Genomic DNA, 21,193 nt, shown 5'->3' on the forward strand with positions numbered 1-21,193 from the left:
ATTATAAAGAGAAAAGAAAGAATGAATTATTAGAAGCTAAAACGGGTTTTTAAAGAAATTATATTGGACTAACTTCATATCTTTCATTAAGAGCATAATTGAAGACTGTGATTTGTAAAGTAGCACTTAGATTCCAGTGCACTTAGATATACGCAGAGGGTACTGGTAACAAAGAGGAAGGATACTTTACTTTGTATGAAATACCAGGAGTGTTAGGGAAAGCTTCCCAGGGAAACTTGCTGGCAGAAGGTCACTGTGGCATGCATCTTCTGCCTGGTTCTTCCTGCAAGTGCTCTCTCTGCTTCTTGGCTGCCAGGAGCTGAACTAATTTCTTTGGCCAATGTCCTTGTGCCATAATATTTCTGCCTTGTAGCCAGCTGACCACTGACTGAACCTATGAAACTCTGAGCCCAAAATAAACTTTTCCTCCTCTACATTGATATTGTCAAGTATTTTGCCCACAATAACAAAAAGTTGACTAACATACTTAAGATGGTTCGTAAAACTGATATTTACAGGACTTCTAGAAAGGTAATTTGGCAGTTAACAATCAAAATCAAAATGCCTTTTATAGTACCATTTCAAATACTAGGACTATTTCCTAAAGAAATAATTAACATAGTTAATAACAAAAGAAAACCTTTATAAAGAGCTTATGATTTAAAGATGATATATACATATATCACATATATATATACATATTACTGCATTAATTTATTTAATATGAAGAATAATGCAATGGAGATAGGCACTATTATTGTCCCTGTGGTAGGCTGAATACTATTACTAAAATTATTAAAGAGGTCCATAATCTTAATTCCCAAAATTTTTGAGTATGTGCCTCATATGGCAAAAAAGACTCTGCAAATATAATTGACAACCTTGAGGTAGGGAGGTTATCTTTTATTGTCCAGGTAGGTGCAATGTCATCAAATAGTTCTTCTAAGAAGTAAGCAGGGAATCCGAGTAGTTATGATGACAAAAGCATTAGTAAAAGAATGGCTGGGCCATGGGCCAAGAAATGTAGACAGTCTACAGAATCTGGAAGAGGCCAGGAAATAAATCCTCCCTGATGAGCTCTCAACAAAAGTGTGGCTTTGCTATTCCATTCTGAACTTGTGATCTCCATCCAAAACTAAAATATAATGAACCTGTGGTGGTTTAAGTCACCAAGTGTGCAGTCATTTGTTTTAAAAGTAATAGAAAACATAGTTCTAATTCAGGAAACTGAGATATAGAAAAATCAACAACTACCCACAATCACATACCTAGTCAAGAGGTACAGGTAGGATTTAAAGCTACATCATGGATATATACCTTCAAGACATATACAAAGATATATTCAGGATTCTTTTTAATAGAACCTTGGAGGGTAGGGGCAAATTACCATCCTTTGTCAAAAGAATAAAAGGAAAAGTCATGTGGGTATGAAATACTACATAAAAGCTTAAAAACAGACTATGGAAAAGGTCTTCAAAATACATGCCAAAAAAAAGTTTCAGAACAATGTAATTTTAAAATTATTTATATGATCATGCATACAACTGTGAATACAAAGAAACAGAATAAGAAGTCCAACAATTAAGAATGACAATTTGTGTGAAATTAAGTGAGGAAGGTGGAAGGAAGGGACATTCACATTGTATTCAATATTTTTATGTTATTTGAATATTTTGTACCAAGAATATATGTTTTAAAATGGCATTTTAATCCAAAAAAAGGATGCATGAGCTTCCTACATTTTTTTTTTTTTTCAAAACAGAAAAGAGGCCTCCACTGCATAAAGTTTAAAAGGCCTGCCCTACAGTGACACCAAATGGTAGCAGATCAAAATACAGTACACAAACAGGACATTTGTTCCATTCAATCTTCCTATAAATGTTTGATTCCTTTGAAGAACAAGCAGCTGAACAGAAATAACATGGAGAAAAATACTCAAAAACTAGAATTTTTAATCAAAGAAAGTCTAGTACACCAAACTTCAAATACACATTTTTTAGGCCTCTTTCCAAACTTTAGCTAATCTTCTGATCCCATTGAATATTTACATAAATCATTGCTCACACATTTAAACCATGCCACTGTGAACACAGTGATTTTACCTAATGGCTTATTGATCAAAGAAACCCTGCAAATATAAGAAAAGCAATCATACAATTCAAGTCAGATTCTACTCCATGGAAACCAACCTTTGGAAAGTAGACCATACTTGGGGGAACAGATGAGAAGGACTGGGATTGAAAGTGGGAAAGTTAGAAATAAAATACAATACAGGCTACTGACCTGATCAGTGAGAGATTCTAGGAAATATTTTTTTTTTCATTTCTTAACCAGTTGATAGAAAACTAAGTTGAATAAAATAAGAGGCTATTGCATCCCAAATTAAACTAATTTCTTAAGAAATTATTCTGCTGAACTGTCCAGGGAAAAGAATATTCCAAATTTAAGCACATTAGTCAATATTCAGCTCCCTCTGACAGAACCTAAACAACAAATAAAAACAGTATGTGAATTGTCTTCTCCCTTATAAACCACTTCAGAAAAACATGAAGATCAATGCCCTCCCAGAACACGCCTCTAAAATATCATTTGGCCAGAACCCTTAGTATCTCAGCATTAAATGACAGCTTGCTTGGATTTTTTGATGTATTATTTGTCACATGCCAACATCTCCTAGAAAACAGACAACATATAAATATGTTATCAGCTACAAAAACCAGTCAATATCATTAGGATCTAAGGTCCTAAATTTATACCATTGGATTTCAAATCTATATTTCAAAAAAAGTTAGAGGATTTCAATTGTTATCACTACATAAAGCCTGAATGTAAGAGGTGATAACTATGCTCACTATCATGATTGCATCATTATACAATGTGTATATGCATCAAAACATCACACTGTGCTCAGTAAACTTGCACAATTTGGACGTCTTGTAAAAATAAATCTTCCATATGAATACGCGACCAGGGAAACTCCACATCATGTACAACCACAATAATGTGAAACTACTAGAATAAGATATATATAGTATGTCAAAATACACACTATTATAAAATTAAAACAAACACTAAAAAAAAAACGTAGGGCTGGGACACAGCGCAGAGATAGACTATGTACTTAGCTTGTGCAAGGCCCTGTGTTTCATCACCAGCATCACCAAAAGAAAAGAAAAGAAAATTAAAATGTACAGAATCACCTGCCATATGTCACTACCACTACACCATACTACATAAAAGGATGGTCAGTTCTAGAAATCTTTGACTGCTGTTCAAACAAACAGGTCCATGTCTTGTCATTAAAAACCACAAGGAGAACTAACTCAGTAAGGTACTTTGTATCAGATGAACAACTAAACTCTTATTACCAAAAAATTACCCATGATTACTAAAACTACATTTAGGACCGTTAAGGAGACAAACAGGCAAAATTATCATTAAGGAATTCTTCCACTTTCAAGGAAGAAACAAATAAGGAAATAAAACAATATTAAGGATAACTTGGGGAAAACAGACAAATCAAATCGTTTGGTGGCTGGAACAAAGACTCAAGAATATACATTTTTCTGGAAATTAGTATAATATTTCAAATTAGAAAAGATATCATATCGATCTCAGCCAAACAATAAAGAAGCAATTACACATGATAGTTCTAGTAGAATATTTATAAAAAGCATAAAAACCTGGAAAGTTGTAAGTAATATATAATAAAAGTAAAACAAATTTGAAATTTGCAGATTAGTCATGATATATGTTCTTTGGCACTAGTTACTAACATTTTGAGTATGTTATTTTTTGCATTCTGCTTTTCCATCAAAAAGAAAACAAGGCAAATGAACACCAATATCCTGGTAGAGCTGCATAAAGATAATTTATATATAAAATTATTATATATTATTTATATATGTTATATTATATATATATATAATTCTTGTGAAGAATTAAAATTGGTTTGTTAAGGCCAACAACTTCAATGAATTTATCTATCACCTCAAGCTTTAGTGTATTTAAAAAGAACACAATTTCTAAGAAACTTCTAACTCAAATGAGTCAAAACTAATGAATTTATATAATTTTACAGGAGAGAAAGTCAATGTCACTGGTAAACAACCTAACTGTAGATTCTTAACTAGTTTTTGGCAAAAGAAAATGCTAGAAATCACAGTATCAGTCTACAGAACCTGAAGATGAAAGAGCTACAAGCAAGTTGCTCTATAGAGAGAAACAAAAGGAAAAGGTGTGGGAAGATGCAGCTAAGACTAAACCAAACCATGATAATTTCCTGGTTGTGCTTCTGTGATTTTTTCAGGTAGAAATGATTAGTACTTTAAAATCTAAGCTAAATCAAAAATGAAATTAAAACTCCATCTCTCACCCTGCACAAAACTCAACTCAAAATGAATCAAGGACTTAAGAATTAGACCAGAGACCCTGCACCAAATAGAAGACAAAGTAGGCCCGAATCTTCATCATGATGGCTTAGGATCAGACTTCCTTAACAAGACTCCCAAAGTACAATAAATCAAAGCAAGAATCGACAAATGGGATGGACTCAAACTAAAAAGCTTTCTCAGCAAAGGACGCAATCAAGAATGTGAAAAGAGAGCCTACAGAGTGGGAGAAAATCTTTTCCACACACACTTCAGATAGAACACTTATCTCCAAAATTTATAAAGAACTTACAAAATTTTACACCCAAAATACAAAGAACCCAATCAATAAGTGGGCCAAGGAACTGGACAGACACTTCACCAAAGAAGACATACAGGTGACTGATAGATATATGAAAAAGTGTTCAATGTCTGTAGTAATTAGAGAAATGCAAATTAAAACAACATTAAGATTATATCTTACTACAATTAAAATGGCTATTATCAAGAACGCAAACAATAAGAGATGTTGGCATGGATGTGGGGAAAAAGGCACACTTTTACATTGCTGGTGGAGTTGCAAATTGGTGCAGCCACTCTGGAAAGCAGTGTGGAAAATTCTCAGAAAACTTGGAATGGACCCATCTTTTGACCCAGTTATCCCACTCCTCGGTTTATAACCAAAGGACTTAAAATTGGCATACTACAGTGATGCAGCCACATCAACATTTATAGCAGATCAATTCACCATAGCTAGACTGTGGAATCAACCTACATGCCCTTCAACAGATGCATGGATAAAGAAACTGTGGTACATATACACAAGGGAAGATTATTTAGCCATAAAAAATAATAATATTATGACATCTGCAGATAAATGGATGGAACAGAATATCATGCTAAGTGAAATTAGTCAAGCCCAAAAAACCAAAGGCCGAATGTTTTCCCTGATAAGTGGATGATGATATATAATGGGGGTAGGGAGTGAGACAAGAATGGAGGAACTCTACATTATGTAGAAGGAAATGAGGGGGGGGTATGAAAAATAGTGGAATGAGACAGACATCATTACCCTATGTATATGTATGATTACACGAATGGTAAGATTCTACATTGTGTACAACCATAGAAACGAAATGATGTACCCCATTTATATACAATGAATCAAAATGCAGTCTGTAAAAAGTAAAAAAATAATTCAAAAAAAAAGTAAATGTGCCTTAAAAGCAATATGAATATATTGTAGAAATGTACAGTTTAGCATACCTTAATTCCTCATCTTTGATACAAACATTATTTCAAAAGTTGATGGTTTAAAAGAGCAACTTACTATTTTGGGAGTCTTACAGAAATATACATGGAATTATAATGAAGTTTTCAAAAATCATCAAACTATTGTATTTTTGATATAATGTTGATAAGCTAAAGACACAGCATGCCTTAACCAAATTAATATTAAGCATTTAATCGAGAAAAGAGAAAATTTCAGTTATTCCATTTAGTTGTCCTATTTTAACATGCGTTAACTGTAATATTTTTTTGGTTGACTATCAATGACTGTTTTGAGCTTTACTGTGCTTCCTTTTTTTGTGTGTGGGAGTGGTAGAAGAGGAGTGGTAGAAGGGACAGGGGTGAAGAAAAGGGGTTTAAGAAGTAGGAGTAGACAGACTGGGAATGGTAAAATGACAAAAATAGTACTAATTACTTTTTGTTCAATTCTCATTCTCTCTTCTCCACCCAAACAATTACTATTTAAAATGTTAGTACCACACAAATAAAACCTTCACACAATATGTTTAATAATCTTCATAATATTCATAATCAACACTGTTCATTTCTCCATAGGAAATCTTGTCAGTAGCATTACTCTTTTGATACTATACTTCATTTGCACTCAAGTATAACCTATCTTGAACTGCATAAATTCCTGGTCAAGTCTAAAGTGACATGTTATGAAATAGCATGAAATGGTCCATCTCTTGTCTGAAAATTGAATCTATAACCTTAGTCACTGGTTTCTGGGAATATTTTTGTTCTACCTTTCTGTCTTCTGAGAGTATACTGTTGATAAACTATAGCAATTTGATTGTGAATACTAGATTTTCAAAAGAAAGCGTGATTTGCTGATTTCAAATAAGCTTTAAATAATAGTAAATTTAAATTTCTCTGTGAATCACTAGAACAAAGGATCAGGTTTAAATTTTCCTATGACAACGTGTGACATAAACTTCATTGTTAAATGGGCACTTTTATAAAACCTTGCATGTGTTTCACATTTAATGTATATGAGAAATATTTCAAAATTATAGTTTTACACATTATTCTAGTGGAAGAATCAAAAGAGATGGGCAAAAATCAACACTATTAGTCTGTGGTTAAAAATTTAACACCAATTGTCCTTTTCTCACCTATTCTCCTATGGAAGACAGGAAGTAGACTATCAAATAGGGATCAAGAGAAAGAAATCGTGAACAGGTAAAACAAATCAAACAAAGGAATATGGGAGAAGGTTGAGAGGGGAATGATCTGGAAAATAGGAATAAAAATTAAAAAATGAGTTAAGAAGTTTTATAATAAAAATGATAAGACTGTGAAAATAAGGTAATGCCCTACTTGTTTTCTTTTGTTATCTATTTTCAGATCATTAAACATTATGGGTGGGGTGGGGGCATTGAGCAGTGTTGGTTTGAGATAAAAGAAGGAGTTTAAGAGCAAATGCCTACAAAATGCCAAATATGGAGTACAGATCTGCCCAATAAATCAGACAATCCAAATCTTCAAAATTATATCCAATACAATTCCATACTGGCCCTAGAGGTTACTAATATACCTGATGATAAATGGGAAAAATAATAATCTTATTAAAAAATCACTACTTTATCATTATGATGACTACACTAACCAACCTAAAAAAATGATCATTTAATAGTAGTATAAAAGAGCAAAGAAAAGAAAGCTTGATTAAAAAAAAGTAATTTCAACTTGCAAGTCTTTTCACCTCTTTAGACCCCAAGTTCCATAAAATAGGAGAGCAAAACAAGATAATTATTGAGGTGCCTCAAAGATTTTTTTAAAGGAATTCATTCTTCACCCTTATTGCAGAGGAGACTGTATTTCTAATTTCAGAGTCAAAACCATGAGATGAACTCAAGTGAGTGATTAGAACAAGAAATTGACATTACTCTTGCAGTATGGTGAGATGAACAGCTCTAGAATGAATCACAAATATATGTTTAAGTAGTACAGTATTCATTTAATATTTTAACATTAAACACAGAACATACAAAAATGTACATACACTTTTTGAATGCCCCTTGAATTTCATTGAAGGATAGAATTTCAATATATTATCTTAAATCAAGATAATTTCCCATGAATATCCTTAGGTTAAAAATACCAGCAAGGTGAATATTAAGTGTATGTGGGTAAAAGTAGGAAAAAGCTTTGCAATTTTCTTTGTCCTATTTTGCAGAAAATATATATATATAAAAAAAAAAAAAAAACCCTCAAAAGGGTTAACACTCACCACAACAGCAAACTGCTCAGGTTCGCATAAGTTGTTATAGTCATTCTTGAACTGAGACAAGGAATTTAACTGCTCTTGATCAGGAAGATGCTTTAATAAGTTCTAAAATTGAAGTCAAAATAAAACATCTTTAGTCAATGAATTTCTCAAATTTTATGAAAATTAATAAACTATGGAAAGGAAACCAGTGAGGAAGTTAATCTTTAGTTTTATTTCTAAGTAACCTCCTTTATATTAAGCTGGAAGCAACACTTTCTGCAACTTGGAAACAATTTTCTTTTTCTCTATCCCAGAATAATTATATATTTAAATCAAACACTACTGAATGTTTATTTGATTAGCTTATAAATAAGAACTCAATCTATAGCAAAGGAACAGTTTTCTCACCTGGATAGATGTGATCCTTTACATTTCAGCTATAGGGAATTAAATGTCAGAAATTTCAGGCAAAGTCAGACATATTTTAACACTTCACTCAGAGGGATAAAAGAAATCACCATATTGCTAGTAAAAGGCAAAGAAACTGATAGAAAAGAAATCAAGGAAATTTTAATGGCAGTGCTTGCAAGATTTAACCAGTAGGATTATGTTTTAATAATATAAATCAAAGGTATCTCTAAATGACAAAGTAACTTTTCTAAAGTTGAGAAAAAAATTTTTAAAGGCACTGCAGATACAGGATGATATACTTAAAGATAAAACACATAAAAACAGATCCTCTAGGAACTTAAGTGTCCATGGCTCAAAGGCCCTTTAACTGTAGCATCTGCATTCTAGAAACCATAGATTCCTTTGACTGCTCTGGCTCCTTTTTCTATGCACAGCCTTTCCAAGTCATACTTAAACAAAAGAACTACTTTAACAAAGACCAGGGGAATACACATAATTACACTTTCCCAACAGAACATAAATGATTAAACCATCTCTTGGACAAAGTCTACATAGCCTTCCAAATAGAAATAAACTCGACCGTAATAGTGTTATAACAAGTTAATGTAGTGATATTAAAATTAAGGGGAAAAAAGAGTGGTTGGTTCTCACAATTCCAGATTTTGTAAGTAATTTTTGAACAATACCAAAGTTGAGCATCAATTGTAATTAAGCATATATGGTATGTATTTATTGGCAGAAAAGATCTCTCAAGGCATTATTAGTTAACAATAGTGTTAAGAGAATATTATACATCAAAAAAAGTTAGATCAAAGAACAAATTATTGACTCACTGTATACCTTTGGACAAAAACTTGTTTGAATGATCAAATACAAAAAGGTGGCAATGAAGGATCATCTCTAGAAAAAGTATTCACTATAAATACTAGCAAAGTGAGCAAAAACAGTCAAGGCATGTGATTTTTCCCACATAAGTTGAAATGTCTCTTAGTGAAATTTCCTGAGACCAAAGACATGATTATTTATATTTTTCTTTAACCATGTGAGTTGACAGTTGGATTGTCCATGTGATATTATTATACTGAATCTGTGAATTTGTTTAGCATTCTTTTAGATGACCATCAAATCTCTGTGAATATTTTAGTTAATGTATAATTAGATTTTTAATATTTCCTCATAAATTTGTTCACTTTGTTTTTGTGTTCTAATGTGAAAAACTACTAGGATGTATAGGAGTAAAGGCCCAATCTACCCTTGCTTTCCTCTTATCAAATTTCCCTCGCCCTCTATAAATCTTAAATGACTGTGCATTAATTCTACAAGTTGTCCAAATACACCCAGCTTTTGCCTCCTACCTCAGTGTTATTACTGTCAGAATAGCTGCCTGTCACTATATTTTTCATACAATCCCCACCCTATTCTATACTCATGCTTTATTTGCCCTTGAAGTGCCCTTGCCTCCACATACACCACATAGAGTACATATCCCTACATGCTTTTTAGTTCTACACCAATCTTGATTAAAGTATGCCTATTTTGTATTATAATTATAGGTGTAAAAGTCATCCTCTTTGGCAAAACACAAATTCCAAGGTGAGGTCTACCTCTGATAGGGTCTAATACAATGCATGGTGATACAATAAAATACTTGCAAAATGAATTAATAAAAGCCTGTTGGGACCAACTCCTTCATTTTTATGTATGTATTTTTAGTTTTTAAACTCATAAAACTGGTATTTACCACGCATGATATGCACAATAATGACACCCATCCCTCCATGATGCCCATGTCTACTCACAGAACCTATGAAAACAGTAGGTTACATTGCAAAGTCAAATAAGTTTACAGATGGACCAAGGTGGCTATCAGCTGACCTTAAATTAGGGTGAAAATACTGGATTATCTGATATGCCGATGCAATCACAGAAGTTCTAAAAGTGGAAAAGTAAAATAAAGCAATAGCATGAGAGGGAGAGGCGACCATGAAAGAAAGCAACAACAGCAATATGGTTAGACGGAAAGATGAAGGAAAGGGTCTAGGAGTTCAGGAAGGCAGGAGGCCATAAGCAACTGGGCAAAGACAGATACGGAGTCTTTCCTAGAGCATAAAGGAAGGAAGACAGCCTGCCAACACCTGGACTTCAGCACAGGGAGGGCAATGCCACAGTCTACACAAGTATAAGATATTAAATTTGCACTATTTTAAGCTGTTCAGTTTGTGATGGATTGTTGTAGCCGCAATAGAAGACTAATACATTAAGAAATCATTATTGCTAATTATTAAGAATTAGCAAATTGAAACTATTTGGACAAAAATTTAAAAAGGCAAATGACCTTTTTCTATCTCTAGATGATAAAAGCCACATGATCATCCAAAACATTCATGTAATCAAGTTAAGAGCTACTCTAAATATTTAACAAAATCATTATAAGAAATACAAACATGTATTAAGTAGAAATTTTTTCTTTAAGGAACTTAGCATCTGCTCCCAGCAAGAAGCCACATACACAATCAACAATAATAAAGACAAAAATTCAGTTGAAAAAAAAAAAAAGCTAGAGGGGAAAAAAATGCCTAAGAAAGAACTGTTGAATCAAGTAGTCTGAGTGTTGGAGATACCTGGCATAAATCACAAATGACAGCATATTACCATCAAACTTCGAAGACAAGATAAGGAGAGGCAAACTGAGAACAACTTCTAAAGATATCATTCCTTGATAGGTTTAAAACATCTAAAATAATCTTAATCACTTGTTGATATAATAGTGTCTGGCTCTTTATTACTAAAAATACATTTTTACAAACGTTCTTATCAAAACAAAAGAGAGTAAAATGAAGATATTCTTTCAAATACAATTTGTGTTTTGAGTCTCCAACGTTAAATTCTATCCATATACATACTTCCCCAATCTCTGATGTGGAATTTAGTAAGTAACTTTGGTACCATATTATCATTCATTCAAAAATACATCAAGTAAGAACCATTTATAAAGTGTTCCATCCTTCTTAGTGAATTCAGAGCACCATGCAAACAATCTGTAGTACTTATATGAGCCACAGTGAATCTAGAAAGGGTTGTAAGTGAAGAAGACTAAGTAAAAACTGTCTCAACCTCCTATACCAAACAATAACACAACTTCATAAACCTAAGAAAAACACATTCTACAAATTTAAATGAACATATCACAAATGATAATTGTAACACAAATACATATGTTAAAAATAAATTTGCCTTTCAGAAACAGTCATTTAAAATAATTGAAATGTAATGATTTTGATAGCATTATATTTAGTTTGCAGTCCAGAAAAGATGCAAAGTTTTATCTTCTGGCAATGCAGAAGTTATGCTAAAACTAATTATGTAGCAATGATTTTCCAGCTGAATGATTAGGGTTAAGAATTTTGCTTCACTTACAGACTTCTACTTAATGAGAAGTCTGCAATGAAATACTGGAATTTAGGCTCTGTTTGTTTACCTGAATCATAGACTCTGCCAACCGTGTTTCATCCACTTCCAATATCATCATCTTTATTTCCTCATATGGCACCCGAAATGAGCTCAGAAAGATTGCTGAGAGAGGAAAACAGGTTCAAAAAGAAGAAGAAAATAAAGAAAATTTGAGATGAAATTCTATTTGTAAAATCAAGTATAAATTCATAAAGTGAGAAAATTTATTCTTTTAGGATAGTTATCATGGGGGGAACTTTTGTTAGCACATTTTATTCTCTTTTGCACTTGTAGAATTACGGTTTAAACAACAATCCTGTATTATGATGCAGGAAACAAGGTCAGTTTTCAAATGCTTAGTTATGTGTTTACCAGAGGAATGTGCCAACTTTCATGTTATTTAAAAGAACTAAAATATGTTAGATACACTCTAAAAACAGCACATTGTAATGAAAAAGAATGATAAAAACCCCAATATGCACATGTAATATTTGTTTAAACATAAGTGTTATTGGCTTATATCATATCTTCCAGTCCTACTAAATAATTGAGAAAAAAAAACATTTTTAAGAGTACTACATGTTAACACTTTTACAAAGATTATAACTTCACTATTCCGAAGTATTGTAAACAATATGCTAGAAAAAGTATTTGCATATAACTAAATCTTAAAATATTACATTTTATAAAATAAATTTTCATGATAAATTATCCAAATAAATTTTGTGCAATAATACAATACTGAGAATTTCAAATATTACTTTTTTTTTGATACTTAAACATCTAGTCTTATAATGATATTGTCAAGTGCTTTTGAGGGATATAAAGATATTTCACAAAATTAGATATAATGTTTCTCCTATTCCCCCCTTATTCTAGTATTATATTTCCATGTTCAGAGATGTAATTTTTTGACCGTATTCAGCACTGGCTACCAATCACCCTTTGATTTTTATTTTTTTAACTTAGTAAACTATGTTATCTGGTCTATGGGTAACTGCACATAAAAACTATTTTTGGATAATGTTATCTGCTTCTTTCTTGGATTACTTTTTGTTGTTGAAGAGAACATGTGTCAATTGTAGATGAGCAAAGACACCTTCACTTGTTCTTGTCACCAACTTCATTCACACATTTCTGAACACAGGAATAGTAATATGTGATCACTATGATTGAGATGAAATAAATGATCTAAAAGATCTACTAACAGATACTCATATAATTAAAAGGAATAACTATTACTATTATATATATATATATCATGATTTATATATATCATGTACAAAGCAAGATGCAGAAGAATAATTAAAAAATAAAATGAAAATGAAAAAAATTTGGCATGAAAATCTAGTTCGTCTCTGATTAGAGAAGAACTTCTTAAGTATAAAAATCAATGGGAAATGTGAAAAGATTTATGTTTGATAATACTTACAAAAAAACAGGATAAAAATCTACCTTGGAATTCATAGAGTATCATTCTTTCTTCAAATATAAGTAAGCATCTAAAATAATTTGAATTAACATGAGGTTGACATGGGAAATGGGGACAAACACATGTAAAATCAAAACAGTAAGAAATAAAAGTGGCAAATTAAAAAAATACATATGGTAAGCCTCAGGAGCCAGCAAATTGAGATGAACTGTTAAGACACATCTGGATTATAAACTTAGATTAACATGAAGTCGTGACACTAATGATGCCTTCTTAAAAACAACAAATTCTATCAAGATACACAATCTATGGATACAATTAAAAATACAGAAAAGGCTGGGCACAGTGGCAAACACCTGTAATTCCAGTGGCTTAGAAGGCCAAGGCAGGAGGATTTCCAGTTCAATGTCAGCCTCAGCAATTTAGTGAGGACCTAAGCAATTTAGTGAGACCCTGTCTCTAAATAAAAATGTAAAAAAAGATTTAGAGGTGTGGCTCATTGATTAAGCACCCTGGGGTTTAATTCCTAGTACCCCAAAACAAAACACAAAAACAAAAATAGAAAAGGTTGGCAGGCTAAAGGGAAAAAACAATATTACTCTGGGACAAACCAAAATTACTCTGGGACATAATACAGAAATTGAGAAAGAAAGTTATTATAGTGTTATGTTTCAGGTAGTATGACAAAGCATAAAACATTCTAGAAATATCTAAAAAGCATGATTTTTATTTTTTTTAAATTTTTTTTAGATTTTGGTATACCTTTATTTTATTCATTTACTTATATGTGATGCTGAGAATGAAACCCAGTGTCTCACATGTGCTAGGCAAGTGCTCTATCACTGAGCCACAACATTTTTTAATCTTAAAAGTATTTTTAAGGTATCCTGAAAAGAAGGAAAATTAATACTCCTAGGAGAAAACAGTTATTTACAGAAATGGAACAAAAGCTTGAAATGTAGAGAGGGTGTAGTGGTGAAAAGTTTCACTAAAAATAAAATAAGTTGAAAAAGAAAGCAGTAGAACTTAAAGAAATAAAAAATATAAACATATACATGAATTAGGCAACTGATGAAAAGAAAATTGGTAACATCAATTGGGGACCCATAAGCACAGTCATCTAAAATGACTTAAACATAATAGGCTGAGAGACACAGAAGTTAAGTGAGGAAACTTTAAGAAGTCTAATAGGAGGGCTAAACATAAATCTTAAGAGAACCAGAAAAGAAGGATATTTAAGGACATGATGTTAAACTAAGTAAACGAGACCAAAAAAGACAAGTATCACATGTTCCCTCTAATATGTGGAAGATTATAAGAAAGAAAGGGCGGGGTGGGGGGGGGGGTAAAAGTTGAACTGAAGTAGAAATAGTGTTACTAGAGACCAGGATGGGTTTCAGCCAGGGTGTATAGGGGATGGGGGTGGCACAGGGTGGAAGAAGGGTGGATGGATATAATTAACATATATTGTATGCATGTATGGACAAACCACAGTGAATCCCACTAAAATGTACAATTAATGTGTCAATTAACAAATACACATTAAAAATAAGTATTTGAAAATAAATGCTAAGAACTTTTCAGAATTATAGAAAGACAAACATCATCAGATCAAGGAGGCTCAACAAATGCCAAATTTGGTAAGTGGAAAAAAAAATGTAGTATCTTAGAAAACACCAAGCACTGGGGAGATAAAACAGAAACAAGCACTGTTGAGGGGAAGAGTAAAGTAGTACAAATATACAACTGTCCACACTTACAGCAGGGGTTGACACTCAGTATGTCAAAAAGACCAACTCAACTAGTGTAGCTCAAGAGTAACCACAGACAATATGTAAGCAAATGCCCTGTTAATGTTTCAAAAAAACTTGTTCATAAAACAGGTAGTGGACCAGATTTAGCATGAACATCACCCAAAAGTCAACTAAGCCTTGAACGAATCAAGTGTGACATTCCAAAAATGTAATCTTATGCTGCAATGGAGATATTTATCCTATAGCTGAATGAATTAATATGGTTTTAGTTTTGTAAAATTCAAAACCAAATTTATGGAACATGTACATAATTGGTAAAACTACAGAAAAAAAATTAATGCTTAACTGAACATCAGGATGAGGCTACTTCTTACTGGGAAAGGGATAAAATTGGAGAGGGACATAAGTCTCTAAAGTAGAGGCAATCTTTTAACTATAGATGTTTTGTTTAATAGTAAATTTATCATGAATATAAATCTCTCACGTATAACACATATCCTTATAATATAAAATAATTTTAAATGAATAACAGGAAAAAATTTTAGAAGTATGTTAATGTGAAATAAAACATTAACCTTACCCAGGTGAGGTCTGGCTGACCTCATTGCCTATGAGGTATACTCTAAACCCTTGGAACACTCTGCCTGAGAAGTGTGTCTTTGGCACCTGGAGATACTGAGCCAAACTACACGGTGTATGGTAAGGATCTAATTTCTAGTGTGGGTTTTGAGCCTCAAGGTTTCAGCTCTTCCTCTACAGGGGCTATAAATTAGGGTCAGTAATATAGAGATTCAGCCAGGACCAAGTCTCAGTACAAACACTAAACACCGTGGATATTCCTGGTTGGCAATGCTCTGAGCATTGTCATACATCATTGCCAGAAGTTAGACATGCCCATGACTTCACTAAGAGAGTAGCAGAACCTTCATATTTAGAATTCTTCTGGACTCAGCCCATGCACTTTTCCCTAACTGATATTAATCTACCATTGTGCTATAATAACCATAACTGAAATAGTGTACGTTCTGTAAGTTATTGTAATGACTTATGAAGCCTGAAAGTGTTCTTGGGACCTCTAAGTCTATGAAAGGGTCAGAAGTGTTTGTGGTACCGGGGAACCAGTAACTTTACAGATTAAAAAACTGTAAAGTTCCTGAATCTCACTTATACAAGGATGTAAATAAATAACAAATAAGATGAATAAAACATATGAACAACATACTATACATAATAACAATACATAAAGAAAACAAAAAATACAAAATGTTAATAGGAAAATTTGCTTTGCAGACGGAGATAGCTTATTCTTTTTATTTTCTCATATATTTGTCATTTGTTCACAACTTTCAAGTATCCTATAATTAAAACATCATGTACTATAAACATATTTATAAAGACCAAAATAAGGTTCTAATAGTTCATTAATAAATTAATTGTCTTTTTGAAAGCAATTGCTATAATAACTATCGGACAAAATTACTGAAAAGTTAATATTAACCTAATGCCTAAGAGACAATTCAAAAAACAAGTACACACTTTATTTTTTAAATACTTAAAAGTTACTGAGAATAACATAAAAGATACTCAGTTAAAACCTCCAAAAGGCCCATTAAAATGAATCTTTCTACTAACATACATCTTATCCTTCAAAATGTGATTATATAGATCCCAGTAGGAAGCTTTGGGTTCAGTTAAGGAGTGTAAAGTGTGCAGATTTTAGAACGAGTCATGCTTGTTTTCTGTGAAGGAATTTATAAATATTTAAACCTTTACATTAATTTGTAGATTCCAGGGTTTCTCCCTTTACAGCTCTTAAATTGACTCAAAAAAAAAAAAAAAAAAAAAAGAAAGTCTGGTTAAACTCATGAATCTTATAAAACTCCTGAGACTGCTCTTGATCCCGAAATTCTATCCACTAATGATGAACCCAGAATCTTTGCCAAAACCTTTATGAACTCAAAATATAGGAAATCTAACCTACCCTTAAATGAGTAGACAAATAAATGCATAATTTTTATAACCTCTCCTCAAAATTCTCAAGAATTTTTCAGTTATGGGAAATCTAAGAGAACTTATGTAGTACACACCCATCATTTTTCTCTTCAATAAAATTTAGAAGTGAATCTCTCCATTTGGATGTATTTCTATTACTGACCACAGTTTTACTCCAGGTTGCCTCATTCAAAGACCGTACCACTATCTAAATAAGACTCTTCTCAGAATTTTTCATTTCAAGACTGAATTTTACAGACAAAGCCCAGTTGCAAATCCAACTATAATTACAGTAAAGATTACAGGCTGTCAAAGTTTCATAAAGCTTCCATCATAACATTTTTCCCCCACAATCTGAGAGGGCAAGAATAATCCTAAAATGGATTCCGTCAGGCATGGTATAAATTCTGGATCTTTTGATCTTATATTTTGTAACATGGTTCTCAATTAAACAAATGGGATATATATCCTGTGGTTAAACATCACAAACAGGATCCTTCTCTATAATAAAAATGTGATTTTCTACTCTGTAAACAAGAATAAAAAAAACCTTATACCTATTGAAACATTTTCAAAATGAGCAGCCTTATTTGATTCACTTAACTGCAAAACCCTACAGATTTTCTACCTATTATGTCAATGCTAATACCTACCTGGAAGAGTTGTAGTAAAAAAATAAAGGCCAAATATCAGGACCGGCGCACAGAGTTAATCAGCAGTTACTAGTATATGCTATTAACTATCTAGTACATCCTATTTAGCACATATGTAGTATGTAATAATGAATAACCCTGCCCAACAGATCTAATGAGATGAATATTTAAGCTAAGTCATCATGGTGGATCCATTCAGAAAGTACTATTTTCAAAATGATAATTCTTTAGGAACCATGACAAAGTTAAAGTCAAGACTAGCAATGTGCAGGTCATGGATATTTTTCAAAACAAAATCACCTGTTTCAGATTCCTGAATTAGAACTTTTGGATATTACCATGATCTGGGGATGTGGACGTGTTCCTAAAATCATGTATCATGTAACAACTCCCAAATTTTCAGGGGACTAATAAGCATATACACACACACAAATATTTTCCATTGACACTATGTGTCTATCACTACCACAGAGGCAGAGCTGTGCTAATTATGATCCTCTTATCAGGATGGTGGACGCCACTTTCACTGCCATTGTGGGTGCCAGGGAAAGAGATCACTGGAAGTGCTCATCATCAATTAAATATTTCCACCCAAAATTGATGTTACCTCCACATACATATTCATTGACTCGAATGTGTCACATGTTTATACTTAACTTGAAAGAGGCAGGGATGTGCAATTATGCCCCAAAAAGAGAAGAAAATATTGTGCAATATCATTAATACTTTCACACTGTTCTGTGTGGGTGGAAGTCAACCTACACTGTGGAAAAGTGATGATCCTCTCTCATGGGGAGGATGAAAGGGAGTCACTATCAAAACCTTCATAAAAGGAATGTCAACCCTATCTTTTGCATATATTACCTCTAACATAACTCTCTTTAATCAATACCATGGATCTTTATCCTCTCACTGGAGAACTGTTTTGGACCAATACTTGCTAAAAGCTCACTTGAGGCATGTAATAATTGATAGGTGGATTAAAAGTCATGTTGACTCTCTTCATCCCTCTATAGTCTCCACATTATATCCCTCATACACCATCAGAAAGTAATGGTCATATTATCTCAGCTCCAAGCAGAACTATCCTTGATGTATTTAAGATGCAATTAGAAATGAGTTAGGAGCAAAATTATTTAGCTTCTTTTCTCACAGTAACTCAGTCAGGAAGACATTCAACACTAAGTATTTAGCTGCTATAACAGTAATTAAATCTAAAATATTTCCAGTCAGTACTTTTGAAGAAAGGCTTTGAACTGCTCAGATGGGATAATGGAATTCATTTTATCATCATCCCTATTTCCATTAATATTCTAACCTCCTTCATGTGTGATCAAGTATCACAAATAATAGATTCAGAGGTATATAAAGAAGTGATGTATTACCAAGTTTTAAAAAAATATGATGTCATTACTTGAATTCCTTGTCTTTATTTTTATACTTTAAAATGAGACTTGAAATAACTTTCTTTTCAGTTATGGAAGATAGGATTTCATCCTAAATCATTTTCTTATTTTCTAATATGCACTAGTCTTTTGAAGAATTTAATCTCATAATTTGCAGAAGGGAGTGTTATCTTTGAAATTAAGCAAATATTAGAATTAAAATAACAAAATGAAAAACAAGTCATAAATGAAAAAAATCTGTACGTGTTTTGATAACACTATTAAAAGATGATACTTACAAAGGTTCTGAGCAATTTTAGAATCTAGAAATTTAAGTTCTTTAATCTTCTTCTTAATAGCTTTCTTCTCCTCAAAATCTTCTTCATCTCTTTTCTCTGTAAACCAAGGGCAGATCTATGTTAGGGGACACTGAAGTGCAAAAGGACAGAAAATGAACTTCCATCAAAAAAACATAAAAAAAAAAAAAAAAACTCTTCTAAATCAGTTACAAAAATAATATAGTACAGTACATATCCCAGATTCAAACAGTTTCAGATAAGCACTGGTGATCCTACTAGAGAAAGTACTGAGAGAAAATATTTGAAGGAAAAAAACAAAACTGATATACACTATGGGAAGTAATACAATTATCCATAAGAATATAGTATATGGCCACAATTATAAAAATCAATATACATATGATTTGAATGCATTAAGAAGTTAGTCCTAAGAGTGCTAAACAAAATCAACATACGGCTGTTTTATGTTTGATATACCACACTTACTTAAGAATACAGCTCCAATAAAATTGAGTAATTATTTAGGATGTGTTTTTCAAATCTAAGAGTAATTAAAATTTGATACTCAGCTCATTCTGCCTTAGTGTTATAAAAATTCAACAAATAAATTTACTTTATCCTTAACAGAAATATACAATAATAAACATATTATGCCACACAACAATATATGCCTGGTGGTTATCATACAGCATACAATGGTCAAGATGAACAACTATGACTAAGGTGGTCCCATCACCTTTCTTCTCTGTGTGACACTTATTAAAGTCAGTCATCTTAAAAAATTAAGACCATGATAACACAAAACAAATTGTTTAGATAGATAAGCACAAAAAATTCACTAATGTTAGTTGAAAATAACTTTAAAAAGCAAACAATTGATAACTGGTTACAAAATCTTCATAAGATATAAGTACACAGGATTGGTAACTTGTTACAAGATCTTCATATAATGTGTAAGATAAACATTAAAATTCTATTATTTTTATATCAGAAAGAGGCATGTTGCAATTACATATTATGGTGCTTAGTGTCAGGTAACAATCAAGTTTTCTGTTTTACAACATATTTAACTATTTCTGCATCATTTTATAAATAATCATCTTTCACAAAGATTTTAAATTATACTTTCATAAATTGCATGTAACTCTAATGGGTTTGTTTTTCTGGGTTCTAATTCTGTTCCACTGTTCTCCATGTTATTCCTATTCTATATTACTCTGTCTTAAGTACTACAGATTTATATTTTATTACCAGACCATTCAAATCATCTAATCTCCTTTTCTAAATTTTCATCACTTTTCTCTCTTTATTTTTATTTATTTATTTACTTTGGTGGTGGTGCCCAGGGCCTTGAATTTGCTAGGCAAGTGTTCTACTACCAAACCAAATTACCAGCCCACAATTTTCTCACTTATTTATTGTTTCATGGGAGCAATGGAAAATTCCAGTAAGAAAATCCAGTGGAACTGTATAGAGAGTAGTAAGGAGCCACTGAAGATTTATGCATCTTGCAAAAGAAATCAAGAGAACTGCATTAAAGAACAACTAAGGGTAATGAAGCTAGACTGAAAAAAATGACAAAAATAGTAACAGAGGAGAAAGAGAATTATAGTAATACAAACAAGAGGAAATAATACCCTCACCAGGAATAACAGGAGTTCTAAAAGTACAGTCCACAATGGGAACTAGTCTAATTATTGGTCCAACTCATATCTCTCTTCTGAATTCCAGACTTCACTATCCAGCTGATTATTTTTAACATCTCCACTTGGATGCCTCTGCTTACCATGTTTGAAGAAAACACCCACCTCCACATCACTCTTCTGCCCTTCCTCATCTCAGGAGATGGGAATTCTCTTAATGCAGCTGCACAGGTCAAAAAGTTTGCACTTTTACAATTTCTCACTCAACCATATCCAAGTCCATCACTGAATCCAGTTGA

At 32.3% G+C, this 21,193-nt stretch overlaps 1 protein-coding gene across 6 annotated transcripts in view; it reads right to left on the reverse strand.

Annotated features, from left to right (window-relative positions):
- Diaph3 (diaphanous related formin 3) overlaps nt 1-21,193 on the reverse strand; it is a 545,588-nt gene that overhangs the window by 235,279 nt on the left and 289,116 nt on the right. For all 6 annotated transcript variants that reach the window (XM_047553083.1, XM_047553081.1, XM_047553085.1 and 3 more), the window contains 3 exons: nt 19,252-19,347; nt 11,765-11,859; nt 7,897-7,998 (listed from right to left, as the gene is read on the reverse strand). In XM_047553083.1, coding sequence (XP_047409039.1) covers nt 7,897-7,998; nt 11,765-11,859; nt 19,252-19,347 — 293 coding nt within the window. The remainder of the gene's footprint in view (nt 1-7,896; nt 7,999-11,764; nt 11,860-19,251; nt 19,348-21,193) is intronic.

Source organism: Sciurus carolinensis, chromosome 5 (assembly GCF_902686445.1).
Source record: "Sciurus carolinensis chromosome 5, mSciCar1.2, whole genome shotgun sequence".
NCBI classification, from domain to species: Eukaryota; Metazoa; Chordata; class Mammalia; order Rodentia; family Sciuridae; genus Sciurus; species Sciurus carolinensis.